Source organism: Triticum urartu, chromosome 7 (genome assembly GCF_003073215.2).
Source record: "Triticum urartu cultivar G1812 chromosome 7, Tu2.1, whole genome shotgun sequence".
Taxonomy (NCBI): Eukaryota; Viridiplantae; Streptophyta; class Magnoliopsida; order Poales; family Poaceae; genus Triticum; species Triticum urartu.
The window spans coordinates 191,878,889-191,896,761 of record NC_053028.1 but is presented as its reverse complement, the minus strand read 5'-3'; the positions used below and the strand labels follow the sequence as shown (position 1 = coordinate 191,896,761).

General features: G+C 48.1%; 2 protein-coding genes across 2 annotated transcripts; one reads left to right on the top strand and one right to left on the bottom strand.

The window, feature by feature from the left end:
* The first annotated feature begins 1,449 nt into the window (after window positions 1-1,449).
* Window positions 1,450-4,078, top strand: LOC125522770 (epoxide hydrolase A-like). The gene is made up of 3 exons (XM_048687804.1): window positions 1,450-2,163; window positions 3,135-3,370; window positions 3,701-4,078. Exons 1-3 carry the CDS (start codon window positions 1,465-1,467, stop codon window positions 3,948-3,950), a joined length of 1,185 nt encoding a protein of 394 aa, XP_048543761.1. The 5' UTR covers window positions 1,450-1,464; the 3' UTR covers window positions 3,951-4,078.
* A 5,700-nt stretch (window positions 4,079-9,778) lies between these two features.
* On the bottom strand, window positions 9,779-10,849 carry LOC125521563 (protein HVA22). Its single transcript, XM_048686628.1, has 5 exons — window positions 10,663-10,849; window positions 10,521-10,547; window positions 10,312-10,434; window positions 10,073-10,238; window positions 9,779-9,983 (listed from the first exon to the last, which is right to left on the bottom strand). The coding sequence occupies exons 1-5, from the start codon at window positions 10,707-10,709 to the stop codon at window positions 9,954-9,956; spliced, it is 393 nt and encodes a 130-aa protein (XP_048542585.1). The 5' UTR covers window positions 10,710-10,849; the 3' UTR covers window positions 9,779-9,953.
* Window positions 10,850-17,873: the final 7,024 nt, after the last annotated feature.

Sequence of the window (17,873 nt, the reverse complement as noted above, 5' to 3'; positions counted from 1 at the left end):
CTTCATCTTGTCTAAAGCACAGAGGGCAAATGGTGTCAATATTCATACCTCTGCGTTGAAGTTTTGTTCGTAATGGCAAACTGTAGGTGGTAATCCTCCACAAGAAATATAGCACCTTGCCTGGCAGCGGCAGCGACCATAGTTTCTTCCAATTGGAAACATTATCTGCACTAGAAGAAGATGTCAGACCTAAACGGGATTCCTGATCGCGAATATCCACCGCCACTTTATATGCCGATTTAACAGAGAAAATACATTTTTTGTCATAGTGCCAAGCTATGAAGTCATCTATATCTTCATGGATAGGTATTTGCAGGATCATATTTGCATCCTCAGGTAGGAAGGTTTGTCGGACTAGATTTGCATCCCATGAGCTTGTGGCAGGGTCAATTAGTTCCGAGACTTTCGTTATAAGATTGTGTCCTTTTTGTGATATTACTGTTCTTGTGCCATCTTGTGGGATCGATGGATCAGTCCAGACTTTTATGCCTTTACCATTCCCAACCCTCCATATAATGCCTCTTTTTAATAACTGTAAGCCCTTCAGGATGCTGCGCCAAGTGTAAGAAATACCCTTCCTGGGAGTAGCTTTATAGCGTGAATTAGAGGATCACCGCCCAAAGACCGTCAGGAAATTCTGTCGCCGTTGACGGACCAGCAAGGAGGACGTGTCATGAAAACCCATGATTTGTCATCTTTGTTTAGCCCTTTGACGAGAAATAACATGCTTCTAAATCATACTGCCACAGCGCGCCCCTGGGCAAAAGCAGCCCCGCATTCCTCGTGCTCGAAACTTTACTCGCCGCTTTAGCTTAAACAACAGTGCTCTTAATCCACAACTGCTAAGCAATTCCCCACCTTCTCCCCACTCGCTCTGCTTAAACAACGAATCCCACGGACCATGCTCTCAGTTTCTTACTAAATCCGACCCTATCCACCCAACGATCGAGTTCGCAATCAAACCGCGTATACTGTCTCCGGAGCTTTGCGCTTTGAACCTGTGCTGCTTGCTTGCTTGCTGCCGTCTTGGCCGGCCTCTCTTTGCAGCCATGTGCAGCTCGCAGGAGGACGACTGAATAACAAGACAGGCTGTCTGAACTCTGAACTGGGCTGGGCACCACAGGCGAACATGGACGCCGACACCAGTATGCACGTCGTCTTATTTTATTGTTACAAGTCTCAAGTCTTTCTTTTGATTATGTTTGGTCTGTCTGTTCTTGTCACTATACTATCATAATACTCTGCCAAAGCTGTATGACCAAAAAGCTGGGTGCTTCACAGCTGTCCATTGCTAATGAGGGCAGTTAAGAATTTCACACCCTACTATAAAATGCACAACACAACTGGCAGAGTATTGTCGTACTACTAATGCATGTGCAAAGGATTACCAAAATCCACGGACCGACAGCCAAACTATCGTACGTCGTAGAGCAATAATGCTACACGTTGGCGTACAGCGGTGCCATGCGGAACACGATTCCAAACCGCACCTCGCTCGTCAGGCCGCCCTCACAACGACTATACCCCTGCGCCCCACCCACACGCGCACACCTTATAGTGCGGTCCGTCCCGTCGCGTGCTTTCACATCCATGATCAGGGCCTGCCTCAGCGAGCTCTGCGCCAGCTGCTGCTCCTGCGTGCTCCCGCCGCCGTCCTCGCCGCGCGCCGCCGACCAAGAGATGGACTCCGACGGCGCCATCACGCACCGCAGCGTCGAGACCAACGGCGTGCGCCTCCACGTGGCGGAGGCCGGCCCGGCCGGCGCGCCGGTCGCGCTGCTGCTGCACGGGTTCCCGGAGGTGTGGTACACCTGGCGCCACCAGATGCGCGCGCTGGCCGCCGCGGGCTACCGCGCCGTCGCGCCCGACATGCGCGGCTACGGCGGCTCCGACGCGCCCCCCGGCGGGCCGGACCAGTACACGGCGCTGCACGTCGTCGGCGACCTTGTTGCTCTGATTGATTCGCTCGGCGAGAAGCAGGTGTTCGTCGTGGCGCACGACTGGGGCGCCATGATTGCGTGGAGCCTGTGCCTGTTCCGGCCGGACAGGGTGAAGGCGCTCGTCGCCCTCAGCGTGCCCTTCAGTCCCCGGAGCCCCGCGAGGAAGCCCGTCGACGGCTTGAAGGCTCTGTACGGGGACGAGTACTACATCTGCCGTATCCAGGTATGTATAGATGCCATGTAAAACTCTCGATGCCCGATGGATAACCATGAAAACTATGAACAAACATTTAGAAAAAAAAATTGTTCATTGTTGTGCTACCACAGGTTACAGTCCTTGTGCCGACCAAACCTGAAGCCATGTAGCACTTCTCGCAGAAGTTTGTTAACAATTGGGTCTATTACAGATAAACATTTTACATGCTAGAAAACCGTCAAGCCCTTCTTTAGTTCAAAGAAATTGCGGATGAATTTTAGATTTTCTTTACTGCAGAGTTTTTCGGTTTGCAAGGTTGAAAATCATAGGATTTTTTTCCTATGATCTCCTTTGCATACAATTTCAAAGGAAATGTTTCGTGTACGAAAATTCATAACGATGTAATGCACCTAATCCTTCAAGAAAGGAATTGTTTCCCTATGATGCAAGAAGACGACGTCTATTATAAATTTTATAATAATGTATTTTTTATTTCCGCATAGGATTCAATTCAACATGTTAAGTTAGGTATCAAATTCTTACATTTCTCTGTTCCTCTGTAAGGTTTTTCTCTCTCTTTTTTTTTGTGTGTGGATCCTCTGTAAGGTTGTTTAGAACGTAGAGTCAAACAACAAAAAAGTCTGGGACAAACTATAAAGACCTAGCGATTTTTGCAAGACAGGCCACGTGACTGGCTGCTAACAAATGTTGTTTTTTCCGTATATAAGTTTGGTTCCAATCACCGGGGAGTGATGAAGGCATTGGTTCTCAAGTTAGGTTTGATTATTTTGTTCCCCACCCATCTACTATTGCTCAAGACTGCTTGATGCTCCTCTAGTTTCGCGACCAAGTAAAGAACTGTTTGAAACCCACGTCTGGTATCAGCATCTGCTCCAGTGTGGCCGGCCATAACTAAAGCCATTTCCTTCCAGTTCACATACACTGTTCTTGTTGTTGCATGTGAAGAAAAACATGAGTGAGCTAGTGCTAATTTGCAGGAGCCTGGGGCAATTGAAGCAGAATTCGCACGGCTCGGCACGGAGCTGGTGCTAAGAAAGTTTTTCACTTATCGAACTCCTGGCCCTCTGTTTATCCCCAAGAGCGGCTGGGGCTCACCAGATGATGAGGTGCCCTTGCCGAGCTGGATCACGGAGGAGGACATCAAATACTACGCGAGTCAGTTTGACAAGTCTGGCTTCACTGGGGCATTGAACTACTACCGTGCCCTGAACAAGTAATTAAGCTACTTCTCTGACTCCTTATTTTTTTAGATATTTTTATCCGATGATTAGTGTGCTTTAACTATCACCGTAACCTAAATATGAATACCCAAACTTAAAATATGATTCCAAGCTTAACATTTTTTCCATATTGAATTTACCTGTCCAAGACTTCAGTTTTCCTGTTCTTCAGCAATGTTTGTGATCTTGTCTTATAAAACCAACAATGTATAAATGTAATTACCATAGATTTCCCAAACATATGTATGTTTGTAGAGAAGGATTGCTAGGACAGTTGGACACACGATGTTTTGGTCTAACAACCATAATTGGTCTATGTTTAGGACATGGGAACTCACGTCGCCATGGACCGGAGCTGAGATAAAGGTACCAACCAAGTTTATAGTTGGTGATGTGGACTTGTCATACCATGTTGCAGGCGCACATGATTTTGTTAACAAAGGTGGCCTCAAGAAGTTTGTTCCATTACTGGACGATGTGGTGGTAATGAAAGATGTCGGGCATTTCATAAATGAAGAAAAACCAGAAGAAATTAGTGCCCATATAATCAGTTTCTTAAAGAAATTCGACTGAAATGAGGAGTAACGAACACATCATGGAACATGGTCAAAATGTAGATGCTTGATGGAAAATTTGTATTAAGCCCATTGTATTATTGTGTCGCACAATTTCACATATGTATGCAACTATTATTTTCTTTACATTTCACCCTTTGTTTAATTTTTCATGTCTAGTGCCGCTACCCTGCTTTCTAGTGTGTGTGCTTGGGTTGTTTCTTCTTAACTAAAATAAAAGTGACAGCGGCTAGTCACTGTCGCCCGAGTTCTTTTTTAATGTTTTGTGCCACTACCGTCATTATGTTATGATAATTCATTATTTCTGCACGTTCCACAGATATTGACCTATTTAGGAGATATTTGACATTCTAAATATCCTACATATTCGGCCACAAGATGCAAAAAAAGAACTCCCAAGCTTTTTGGAACAAAGATCCAAGAGAAGAATGATTTATCAAAGCCCTCACCATTATTTCGACCTAGAGGTTGTTGAGATACGGTAGGCTATACTGACGCAAATAAAGAATTCTACCATGTAAATTGTAAAGCAAGAGTATGCAGTTATACAAGATCACCACTTGACGCATAAAGGTGTAGAGGTACTACCATGTTTTGAGACATACGTCCAAGATGAGGCATGTTAAAACCACATCTGCGATTGATCTATAGGCTCAAGTTGCTCTAAGAGTCAATTACACCATCGGTGCTTGAACTTGGTGTGAAAAATCACTTTAATATCAAAACTCGTGGTGTACATTGAATCGGTACAACAACTTGGCTTCTTTATGCAAATACGGTGCAAATCATAGTTGAATACGTTGCATGGCTGACTAGGCATGCCAACGTGACATAGGGCCCGCTGTCAGGAAGGAAGATGCATGGCGTGTGCCCTGTTAATTTGCGAAAATACCCTCAGAAGTTTCCTTGTCACGAGAAAGCCCGGTTTTTATCTGGTCACTAGTTCGAGTCCCTAAGCCATCTTTTTTAACTTGTATCAAAAATCTTAATTTACATTCTTTAACGAAAATGGTATAAAAGAGATGTATTCATATGGGACAACAAATTCCCCAGGCTGGCGTGGCTTTGCTCACGCCCTGTACCAACAGGTCCTCAGTCCGAGTCCGCGGTTTACCAATTTGTTTTTCTCATATAACGTATGTAGGATGTTGAGACAATTACTTATTTTTACCCAATCCCTGCAAAAAAAATCCCAAGTCACGAGCTTTTTTGTAAGTAGAAAAATGTTGAGGGTGTTTTCGCAAAGAAGCGGGCCACAAGTCTCCAACATTGGGTCGCTGACGGTGGACTCACGCCACGCTGTCGGTGCCTAGTCAGCCATGTGGGCGTATTCAGCTGAATTTTGCACCGTATTTGCACGCCTAAGCCAAGTTGTTGCACCGGTTCAATGTACAACATAAGTTTTAGCACTAAAGTGACTTTTTGCGCCAAGTTCAAGCACCGTTGGTATAATTGACTCTTGCTCTAAAGATCAACATGTGCTTGCGTCGCTCCTGGGGGACGGCACGGGCATAACCAAGCCGCCGCCGTCCCCACTCCCCGCTCCTTCCTCGCTCCCTTGCCACCGCTGGGGGATGCCGACGGGCAAAGCCTGCTTGGCGGACAGCGGCGAGGGGGCCTCCTTGTCATGTGGCGTGCATCTTCGGTCCTGGATGGAGCTCCACTCCTAGTTGCGACTGGGCGGCGGCGGGTGCTCTCGCCGACGTAGGCAGACCGGGGCAGCGGCCTCGAGCAAGGTGGTGGCACTGCTCCTTCCTACTCTCTGCTAAGGGTGTACAGGGCGATGCTAAGGTCGACCGCCTCGATCTGACGCCTGGCGTCCGGATCTGGCGGTGGGGGCCCCCTGGCGTGTTGCAGTGACGACACTGCGGCATGTGATAGGATATGGTAGGGTAAATCTCGATTACTAGCAGCAATTCCTCACGGAGGTAGGATTTAGTGGCGATTACAGGAGAGATTACAAGAATGAGGTAGCTAGGGTTCGTCGTGGAGGAGAAAGGGGAGGGGATAAGAGCCGAGCCGCCGTTGCCGTGATCCACTGGATGCCCTTCCTCTCGGGTGCGTCGCCTTTAGTAGTAGCTGTTGGGCGCCTCAGTTGGCCCACTCCAGCCCGTAGACTCTTGGGTTGGGACGCTTAGGTCGAGTGGGTCTTGTAGCAGCCTGGTGGGTGCGTTCGTCGCTGCCTTGTGGGTCCCCATTGCCGGGGGCGCTGACATCCCCTCCTCCTTGGGAAGAGGCTTGCCCCCAAGCCTCCGCATGCGGGAACCGGGCCATCAAGCTTGCTTTTATCTTCCCAAGTGATGCCCAGATTGGAAGAAGCTGACCATTGTATCTTCACTTGTTCACGGACGCCGTTTTTGTACTTACGCCAGCGGGTCTGAAGAACAGCTTCTGGGATAGCGAGGTCATCCAAGCAGTGTGGAAGGTGAGTTTTAGCAGTCGTACCAGGGAGGAGAGCTTACGGGAGGAGTGAAACATGGAACACGGGGTGAATTGTTGCTTGTCGCAGGGACTTGTCAAATCGGGCAGTTGCCGAGGCAGTGTGGGGAAGCGGAGACACTCACGTCCAATCAACCGCCACGCGTCAACAGAGGCCATAGGCTTTTGGGGACCGCGGCGCTCCGTGCTTGACCCTTGGCTTCGCCTCGAAGCCAAGCCCGAGCGCGCCTTGGGCCCGGGACTACTGTCGGCGTTCTGGGAATGAGGGTCCCCAGACTTGCCTGCCCGCGGTCCACGGCATGGCCGAGCTAGCGGGTCCGTACGACTCATCTTCATCGACGAGGTATTCAAGACCCTCGCAAGGGGCCAAGCCTCGCGAGGCGGACGACATAAGACCTCCTCAGGAGCGGCCTTGCCAGGCAGGCTCGCGAGGGGCGGAGAGATCAAGGCAAGGCAAACCTCGCGAGGTCCTCATGACGTGAGCCATGACGATCGAGACCAGGCGGGTGCCAGGCGGGCGCCAGCGCGCGCAGCGTCCTTGTTTCCTCTTTGGTGCCAAGGGGGCAAGCGCAGGCGCGGTGTACTAAGGCATTAAGGAAAGGTTTTCATATCGATGCAACGAGACCAAGACCAGCAGGATGGCAAGACGGAGGTCACCATGAAGTCCAAGACGGCGTCACCACCAGAGTCTTTTGCAGGAGAAGACTACTTTTGTCAGGATAAGCTGTACTAGTTGTCCCCTTTCAAATTGGACGTTGTTGGCTCCCTCCCCGCTCAATATTCGGGGAGAGGACCAGGGCCTATATAAGCATAACTAGCCACCACAATAAGGAGAACGGATTCGGAGGGAGAGAAGAGGGAGAACTCATTCAGAGGCATCTCACTCACACAAGTTCACCAAGCACAAGAACACCTCAACCTCATGAGGCTGTTCTTCCTCTTGTACTGTTCATCATTAGCCCAAGAGGCAATCCACCATCACCACACTGGAGTAGGGTATTACATCACAATGGTGGCCCGAACCAGTATAAATCTCGTTTCTTTGTCTTGTGAGTTCGTCGAGTTCGTCTGTGAGATCTTAGAGAGTTAGGACGTGGATCGATAGGGAGAAAACCTTCACGCGCACCCCAGTGTTCGAATCTCGAGGGTTTTGCCGGAACCCGTGATCCGACATCGGCGACCCGTTTCTCCAGATCGGGACGCCATGCGACGAGCTCGTTGATCTTGGCCGTTGAGAGCTGGATCTCCGTGATTGCCTTGGACTGGGCCTTCATGTTGGTGTCGAGGCGGTCGAGGAATGCCAGGATCGACGATCCATGGCGGTCAGCGGGGAACGCGCTTGCCGCACGCGACGGGTTTCGACGAACTGGTCCAGAGTGGAGTGGAAGGGATTTGGGCTGGTGTCTGATACCAGATGATATGATATGGTAGGGTAAATCTCGATTACTAGCAGCAATTCCTCACAAAGGTAGGATTTAGTGGCGATTACAGGAGAGATTACAAGAATGAGGTAGCTAAGGTTCGTCGCGAAGGAGAAAGGGGAGGGGATAAGAGCGGAGTCGTTGTTGTCATGATCCACTAGATGCCCTTCCTCTCGGGTGTGTCGCCTTTAGTAGTAGCCGCTGGGCGCCTCAGTTGGCCCACTCTGGCCCGTGAACTCTTGGGTTGGGCCGCTTGGGTCTTATAGCAGCCTGGTGGGTGCGGTCGTCGCTGCCTCGTGGGCCCCCGTTGTCAGTGGCGCTGACAGCATGCAACGGCTGCTGGGCGCGCTGGGTGTTGGGGTCTCCTCCCTCAGCTGAGGGAGCTGCAGTGGCGGCGGAGAGCCGCGGCTAGGTGTTGGGGTCTCATCCCTCGGCTGAAGGAGCTGTGGTGGTGGCGGAGAGCCATGGCTGGGGGGCGATGGTGGCGGCAGAGAGCCACAGTTTTGGACGGCGGCGCGGCGAGGTATGTGCTACTGTGGTTGTGAAGATTGGTCTTCCGCCCCGTGCTGGTGCGCTCATTTTCTGCTTGTTGCATAACACAGGGTTGGGCTTGAGGTGGTTGTGGCTGTGGCGTGTGGCCGAAGGTGTGATTGCACGGCGCAGTGCTCTGTTGCGTCATGCGGGTGGGGTTTGGTGGTTGGCTGAAATGCTCTCCGGGCGAAAGTCTTGCACTTGGGCGTGAGGTGGTTGTGGTTGTGGCAGGAGTTGGATGGCACGGCGTGGTGCTCTGTTGCGTTAAGTCGTACAGATGGGGTTTGGTGGTGGGCTGAAATGCTCCTTGCACAATTACACAAGTGTTGCTCTCCGGGCAACAGCCTTGCACCTTCTCCATCAGTGCTAGAGTTCTTGAGCACCGTGTCCCTTTCTGAAGGCCTCATCGTGAAGATATTGTGCAGGTTTGCGTCGTGGTTAAGGCGGTGGATGTCAGGACAGCGACTTCGAACGATGAAGTACACCGATGCGGAGGCCTCGGGTGGCGATGCAACGGCGAACTATGGGGTAGGTTCACGGCTCTACATGGCTTGGGCGGCAACTTGGTGCTGCAAGGGTCACGAGGTCGTCGGCCCGACCAGACGTGGCCTGAGGGGTTGGCGATGGATGCCAGGGCACTGGCTTCGGGCGATGGAAGTACCCAGAGGCGGCAGCCTCGGATGGTGATGCAACAACAGATTATGGAATAGGTTCGCAGCTCTGCATGGCTTGGGTGGCGACTTGGTGCTGCCAAGGTCGCGAGGTCGTCGGCCCGGTCAGACGCGGCCTGAGGGGTTGGTCTAGCATTAAGTCGGGGCGGCGGCCCCGGATGTTTGGCACAATATTTGTGGTCTGTGGGAAGTCGGGGCGACGGCCCCGGATGTTTGGCACAACATTTGTGGTCTGCCGATGGTCGTCTCGTGAAGCAAGGCTTCAAGGCATATGAGCGAGCGGGGGATGTTGGAGCAGCGGTTCCGGAGCCAGCCAGGTGTGTGTTTGTTGCGATTGTGGCCTTGTTATGGTCGACGAGGCTTCGTTGCTTGTGTGGTTTTCAGCTAGGTTTTCCTTGTAAAATGGCCACTTTGTGAGGTTTTCGATCCGGTATTAAACTGAATCAACTTTCTGCTACTCCCTCTATTCCAAAATATAGTGCGCCTACGTTTTTCGAGGTTCAACTTTGACTATAAATTTAATCAACGAGACCAACTGCGACGGTAGAAAAAATTATACAACTAAAAACTTCTTTCAAATACGAATTCACTGATATAATTTTTGCTCCCGCCGCAATCGGTCAAAGTTGAAGCACGGGGATAAAGAAAGCACTACACTATGGAATGAAGGGAGTATAATGCAGTACCAGAGCGCTCGTGGCACTCTGACGAGATTCGGTCAACAAAAAGAACCACATCTGAAACCACGGCGACAGGAAGTCAAATTATCAAAGACGACGGCCCTGATTTATTAGGCGAGCGCATGGGTGGTCGTGTTAATACTTCTCGATGTGCTTACAACAGATACAAGATACACCTAATAGTTAAGATTCCGCAGTCCTGCACAACAGTAGGTTATGCTCCTGGATCTCCCAGTGTGCCCAGGCCCTTGTATGCTCCTCAGTGCACATGACCATGGTCAGCCTCGGCCTGCAATTCCATTTTCCCCAACAAGGAACAATTAGAAACAGAAGAAACTCGGGCCTCCGTGGCAGAGAGCACTGACATTCCTTGGTTACCTTGAGTATGTGCACCTTGTGGTCGGCGTCGGCGTGGCTGTTCCTGCCGCGGTACTTCCTGAGCTGCTCCCTGACGACCTTGTCGTAGATGAAGGAGGCGCCCTTGAACTGCGGGAGCGCCAGCCACGCCACGAACAGCAGCTTCACCGGGTACCACACCGGTATCCTGGACGCATCAGCAAAATAATTAGATCCACCGGCATCAACAAAATAATGAAATCAGTAGCTGGGTAAGTTACCAGTAGAGGACGGGCTCGGCGAGCATCTCCAGGAGGGTGATGAAGGAGTAGAGGATCCAGTAGGCCAGCCACTGCTCGTCGTCCACCTTGGACGGGCTCTCCATGGCGCACACCGACGCATACCTACAGTACAGACCCGTCAGTGCCACATCCAACACAAGGATCACCCATCAGTACTAAAAAGCATCACAAACGATCGATCAACTTACAGAGGGTACAGCAGCGTGATGCTCGGCCTGCGCAAGGAAACGAAGAGGCAAGAGGATATCAGGCAACACTCGGCATCTCGCCCGCAGGAAAGAGTCGAACACCATAGATCTGCAAGTAGATAGGATAGGATAGGATACGTACCCGGCGACGGAGTGGAGGTGGGTGAGGAGCGCCCATGACTTGCCCATTCTCGCCTTCCCGGCTCAACGCACCAGTCGCCGTGCGTGGGTGCCTTCCTACGCCTTGGGCGGAAGCACGAGATCTCGGGGAGAAGCAAAGCTCTATTCGGCCGACTGCCGTGAGACGCGAAGAATCAGTAGGAGACGAGCAGGGTGAGACGGCTTTTATAAAAGCATGCTCGCGGTGGTGGGCCGGTGGCGATGGCACCGGGTGCTTGGCGTGTACGTGGCGGCATCCTGGGGGTTCTTCCACAGGGACGGAGCGGCCGACCTGACAAGGAAGGCACTCGAGCCTCGCTTTTCGTGGTGGCTCCACGCTCCTTGCTTTGCATGTCAGGGTTCTTGACTTGACTTGCTGTCCTGGCTGCGAGGCTGTAGCGCTCCGCGTGGCGGCACGCCGACACGTGCGAGGGACTCGTGCCTACGCGCGGCGCCCTCCTGTCATGAGAGCACGAGTCTCTCGCCCGGTGTGTGCTTTTCTGACTATTATTAGCCGAGATGTTGTGCTCACTCACATCTCAAGTGGCCCGCCTGCGCTAAACCTAGGTTTAGGTCTCTTTGATTTATAGGATTGCAAAAACATAGAAATAGAAAAACATAAAATTGGAATGGCATGTCATTAGATGCTATAGAATTTGAATTTGTTTGGTTGTGTCATGAAAAAAAATAAAGAATTTCTTTCAAAAGATTGAAGTGGATATTAGAATTCCTGTAAAATATAGTACAAATGAATCCTTAGAAAAAATCCTACAAGATTCAATCCTACGAATCAAACAATCAACGTAAAAAAAAATCCTAAGGAGTTTAATCCTTCAAAGATCCTATAAAAATTCTTTGAATCAAAGAGATCCTTAGAATTGTGGTCGTGCCATGACACCTACCTCATTAGTGCAATATTTCTCAAAAGAAATTCAAAAAATTAGTGTAGTATTTCTCTGAAAAAACCGTCATTGGTGCAGTACCTCGCGAGCTGCATTCATCGATGATGGAGCATTGGGGTATCCTATTCGGGCGCTCCTAACCGCGTCTACGCACCCTAAACCGGTTTCATATGTCCGAATGGACCATCCAGTCTGATCGGTCATGATTTTTTGATATAGACAGCCCCTCGAACAGCCTCAAACACCTAGCTGACCGGCACCTCTCGTATTTAGCCCAAATATGAAATGGATATTGAAGAGCTCGGGCGCGTCCATCACGTAGGACTAAAACCTGGCGGTTCGACGGACGCCTCTTTCGTCGCCGCGGTGGGAGCGCTGCGTGACGCCGCTCCGGCTTGCCGCCCGAGGCCAAATCCGGCTATTTAAGCCGGCCGACGTTCCTCAACCCTAGACCATCCACCTCCTCACTACATGGGAAAAGCCTAGCAGTAGCGCTGGTTTTGGGCCTAGCAATAATGCGGGTAACCGCGCTACTGCTACGACGCTACAGCTAAAGGTTAGCAGTAGCGTTGGTTGGCCCACGCTACTGCTATACATGGGTAGCACTAGCGAGCATTGGAGCAATGCGCTACTGCTAATAGCTGCAGCGCTTTTAATAAAGCCGCACTACTGCTAACCTAACTAGTAGTAGTGTGCTTCCTGTCCAGCGCTACTAGTACTTTGTTTTTATTTTTTTATTTTTAGTGTATTTATGCGCCATATACAAATTTTAATACAGTACTAATTAAGAGGTTGTTATATCATTATGTTCATGATGAATTAATATATTATTGTGAGGAAAAAAATATGAATTAGATTTATTTGGATGAACCAAAAGTTGAATTAGGACGACGATCCTACTAATTCATCTTTTGGTCAGTTTTAATCCATTCACATGTATCTAATCCGTGTTTCTTCCATCAATGATATAATAACTAATCATGATTATAATAATAAATCATAATGGTAATCATGATCAACATCATCATCATATTAATATAAAAACTTTTGCATCATATCATCACCAACAACACTAGCTAATAATCATCATAGTCATTACCACCAACACTATTTAATCATCATAATCATAGTGTAACTATCTAATCACCACCAACACTAGCTAATAATAATCATCATAGTTATTACCACCAACACTAGCTATTTAATCATCATACTCATAGTCTAGCACATCATCATATCCAAACTCATTCTAGCTAGCTAATCACTCCTGCTCTCTCTCTCTCTCTCTCAGGTAAAATAGCATAAAATATGTGTAGCACTCCTGCTTCATCATATTGGAGCATGCAGATGAATCTGTCTCCTAATTGTGGGTTGCGCTTCTGATTGCTGCCCCCTAGTACTTCTCTGTTGCGATTCTTCACAATTTTGCTCCAGTCTTCGACTATTAATACTTGCTCACTTCAAGAAGTAATGAATGCACTCATGTGCAATGCATGATATCTTGGTCGTAAGCTAACCATTGTCATGCGACCTTTAGCCTCGATCCAACGAGACACAACAATCATCGGGAGTCCCTGTTAAAGAACATCATAGTAACATACTTAGCAATGAAGTTTAGCTTAAAAAATAATGTATGCAAAAGATACACCGAGGACAAATAATAAAAATCTTACCATCTTTCCTAAATAGATGTGACTGTAGTTCAATACACACACTAGTGGTCGCATGTTTTGAGTAATAATATCTCGAAGGCCAGGAAAATAACATGTCTTGATAGTATCAAGATCCTCAAGCCATGAAACATAATGACCTATCTCCTCACAGTCTAGTTCAGCCCCAGGACAGTAGTAGGTGCTGTCTACCAAGGATCATGTTTGCTTGAATGGAAATAAGCTGTTAATAGAAATTAGTTGTCAACTATTTTTAAATAAACAATATAAATTACTTAATAAATATGGTTGAGAAACTCACATAATGGTAGAACTAGAGGCGTATGCACATTGACCCAGATGTCAATATTACCTTCAATTTCATCTTCCGGACGAATATCAAAGGTGATAAACATATTAGGCTCAAATACATAAGCCTTGCATAGTGCTCCCCAATTTTTGCATTCAAAATAGGAGTAGGTGTCTGCATTGTATAATTTTACGGCAAAAGTATAACCATGCTCGGTCCTCAAGTGAACTCTCTTTACCTCCATACTTTTCATAGTACTGAAACCAATCTTATCCAAGATATACATTCTTGCATGGCAGGGGATACGCTAGTAGAATTGGGAAAAATTAAAATTATAAGTTGAAGCAAAAGAAGCAGAAGTCATTCTTAATTACGAAAAAAGACTTGTCGTTGTGACTTAATATATCTACTTCAAAGGCCTCATCCATCATGATGTTGAAGCGCCTACCACTAACTAGGTGAGGCCCGTCGCACAGGTCGCACTCGTCTTCGTAGTATTCGCACATAACGAATTCCCTTTCGTCGTCAGGCATTTCCTATGTTCATAGTTGAAACATTAATTGAAAATCGATCGAAGGCAACTACCAGGAAACTCAACACACAGATCACTATTACTCAATATGCAACGGGTTGACTTTAGGTCTATCGAGTCTTCCTTCCTAAACTCTCATCTCATGTATATGGTGGGCACTCCCTCTCTGATATTGCGACCGTCGGTGATGGTCGCTACTCCTCCTTTCCCTAGTGCATTACAAATATCTAGCACAACGAAAAGAAGGAGAAGCGACCCCCATGACAAGAGTCGACATTCTTCTTCTCTCATATATGGTGGACACTCCCTCACCGATTTTTCGCCCGTCGATGATGGTCGCTACTCCTTCTTCCCCTAGTGCATAACAAAGGTCTAACACAAAGAGAAGAAGGAGAAGCGACCCCCACGACAACAGTCGGCATTCTTCCTCTCTCAAATGTATATATGGTGGACACCCTCCCTCACTGAAAGACACACAAGGAGCCAAAACAGACCTAAAGTCAACTCGTTCCATATATCGAGCAATGACATAGAAAAAATGCCCTACGTTTTGCTGAAATATCATTGAATTCCCATTCTGGCAAATCACAAGCACTCGATATGCCCTACATTGTAGCACAAGTCATGCTAAAATTCATGAAAAAATTCTGCATGACCTTTGCTAAAGACAGGACATATCGAGCGCCTGAAATTTGCCAGGACAGAAATGAATCAACATTCCGGCAAAACTAGGCCACTCGGAGGCACATTGCAAACAAGAACACCAAGGCATCCTCTATATTCAGAATGCATCATCATCGACATCAATGACATGGCAACTAGCACTAGGATTTTCATCATTGACATTTACAACACATTATCATTTGGCTATTCTCACCTAGAGGTCTTAAGGGGACGACTGCGGGGATGATGCAGGGGCAAATACTTGATTTCTACATAAACAAAATATATTAACCACTTATTATAAATAAACAAATTCTATTAAGCACTTACTATAAATAAACTAGTTCTGTTAAGCACTTACTATAAGTAAACTAGTTCTACTAAGCACTTACTATAAATAACCTAGTTAGTTAACCTAGTTAACCTAGATAATTAACCTAATTAAACTAGTTAACCTAGCTAGTTTGATTTTTTTTTACTAATTTACTAAAAAATCTACTCTATGCAAGAACAGAGTGAGGAGAGATGAGGGAGGGAGGAGGGAGCAGGGGGTGGGGGATTGAGGAGGATCGGAGGAGGGAGGAGAGAGGAGGAGGGGGAGGAGGGAGGAGAGAGGAGGAGGGGAAGGAGGGAGGTGTGGGAGAAGGGCTGGCGGAGGAGCGCTTGGCCGGAGGAGAGGAGGGAGGAGGGCTTGGTGGTGGAGGAGGAGGGCCCTTGGCCGGAAGAGGAGGGAGGAGGGCGCGGTGGGAGGAGGAGGAAGAGGAGGGAGGAGGGCATACTGAGGAAGGAAGAGGGAGGACGACAGCGGAAAAGCGGTGGCAACGGCAATGCGGCGGCGGCGGAGAAGTGAGGTAGCGGAGAGTGAGGGGAGGAAGAAGATGGTCGGGCGCGGGGGAGGAAAATTTGGGGATAGGGCACCCATAGCAGTAGTGCGGGGCCAGGAAGAGCGCTACTGCTAAGACCAATAGCAGTGGCGTTGACTATAGACCAGCGCTACTACTATACCTAGCATGTCAGCAACAATGCGGCAGTTATAGTAGTAGCGCTTTTTAGCTAGGGCGCGCTACTACTACTTATATAGTAGTAGCGGGCTTGTATACAACGCGCTACTGGTAGGTAGCAGTAGTGCATTTTTTTGACCAACGTTACTGGTAAACTTCTGTGTATAAGGTTTTTCCTAGTAGTGCCTCCCTCTCTTTGCTGCCACCCGAGCACGTCCCCTCCTCTCCCCCCGCTCTCCCACACTCTTCGACATATCCATGGTCCGGCGGCTGATCACCACGTGTGCTATGCTCATGCCCGAGCGCCAGAGGCAGATCACGAAGGAGAATCAGGCAAGGCGGGCCGCCCCCATCGCTGCCGGGCCGCCTTCGGACTCGCCTGAGCCGGAGGAGGACGAGGAGCAGCAGCTGCCGGAGCCAATGGAGGAGGCGGATTCGGAGGAGGACGAGGTAGAGCTGTCGAAGGAGGGCTTCAACATGGCGGAGACAGAGACGGAGTTCCCCGTCACCCAAGCCGTGAAGATTGCGGAACAGCAGGCCATCCCGGAGTCCATCCAGGATGATGCCTATATGAAGGCTAACCGACAGTTCCTCCGGCAGGAGCAGACGACGTCCGACGCGCTTTTCGCCGAACTCGACGCAAAGATAGAGGAGGAGGAGGCCGGAGCGGAGCAGCCGGAGGCTCGGGAGCTGCAGCTGCCGCTCATGCTGCTGAAGCCGGGCACAGAGATTGTCGACATCTTCAACAAGGAGTAACTAGATTTCTACGTAGTACGTAAGTTTTTAAATTTGCATGGTTTTATATAGATTTGAGAATCTAATATGAGATGTCCGAATGCAGTTATGTTGATTTGAGAAATACCCGGTCATTGCCGCAGATGAGTTCGGGCACGTCTACGAACGTTTGAGACGTTAGATTTATAATATGCGGCTGCAGATGCCCTAACGTGAGATGTACAAACTCTTTCGGGGACTATCTCATTTTAGTGCAAAGTGCTTCTTCCATCTCGTTGAACCATTTACCCCACATTGTAGCTACTAGGCTGATCGAGTTCGCTCGCTCGCAATGGCATCGTGGCCGGTTTGGGTTAAAACTAAAGTTTAGGAATTAGGATCCTCGTGTGCCTACATGGATGCAGTAGTACAACAGGAGCTGCATCCTTTCAATGATGGATCATAGCCTGGGGGAGGTCCTATACAAAGCTCACTGCCTCCGATAGCGGGCGACACACAGGGGCAATACCGACAGCGCCGGCTCACTAGCGCTGTGGTGGCTCAGCTATCGTCTGACTTTCTTTTTCTTGCAAAAATACGGAAAACATAACATGGTCTTTTTTGAAAAAGGCAAATATTTTTACAAATTCTGAACAAATCTTGAAAACACGAATAGTTTTACAAAAAAGTCCGAAAATTCTGAACAAAATTTGAAAACATGAATAATTTTTTAAATTTCATGAATATATTTTTAAATTTTAGAATATTTTAAATTGGTGATTTTTTTAAATTCATGAATATTATCACATTGGTAATAGTGTTTGAACATATTATAAATTTGTGTATATAATTAAAATCAATGAATAATTTTAAAATTCTAGAACACTTTTCAAAATCCATGACCATTTTCAAATTAGCGAACATAGGAAAAAAGCAAGCAAGACCCTATCCAGGTGCTATGCTGTTGGCTAAGAAAACTAGAAATAAAATGACCGAGTGAAAGAAAATAATGGGTCGACTGAAGAAGCGCCAGGGAGCGTGTTTTCTCTCCTTTTTTCTGTTCATCATTTCTAGCAAATGGCAAACAATGTGACTCTTCCTGAGACATCGTGACAACACAAACAAGATAACAAGCAAGCAAAGAAGCAAACAAGAAAAAGGCAAACAAAAAAATTGTATTTTTGTAAAAAAAATAGAAGTGAGAGAAATGAAAATGAGAGGCAAATGACAAATAATGTAAATGCTAGGAGATGAAGGTTTATGCAAAGGTATTTGATAGTTGTTGATGATGTCTCCCCGGCAACGACGTCAGAAATGTTTCCTGCTACTTGTGATCTTCGTTGGGATTTCCATGAAGAGGAGACGATGATGCATTACAGTAGAGATGAGTATTTCCCTTAGTTATAAAACTAAGGTTATCAAT

Excerpts from the sequence above, each read along its gene's own strand:
- LOC125522770 (XM_048687804.1), top strand. The coding sequence starts at position 1,465 with ATGCGGAACACGATTCCAAACCGCACCTCGCTCGTCAGGCCGCCCTCA. Across the intron at positions 2,164-3,134 it reads ACTACATCTGCCGTATCCAG|GAGCCTGGGGCAATTGAAGC; the intron begins GTATGTATAGAT and ends GCTAATTTGCAG. Across the intron at positions 3,371-3,700 it reads TACTACCGTGCCCTGAACAA|GACATGGGAACTCACGTCGC; the intron begins GTAATTAAGCTA and ends GTCTATGTTTAG.
- LOC125521563 (XM_048686628.1), bottom strand. The coding sequence starts at position 10,709 with ATGGGCAAGTCATGGGCGCTCCTCACCCACCTCCACTCCGTCGCCGG. Across the intron at positions 10,435-10,520 it reads ATCACGCTGCTGTACCCTCT|GTATGCGTCGGTGTGCGCCA; the intron begins GTAAGTTGATCG and ends TCTGTACTGTAG. Across the intron at positions 10,239-10,311 it reads GCCGAGCCCGTCCTCTACTG|GATACCGGTGTGGTACCCGG; the intron begins GTAACTTACCCA and ends TGATGCGTCCAG.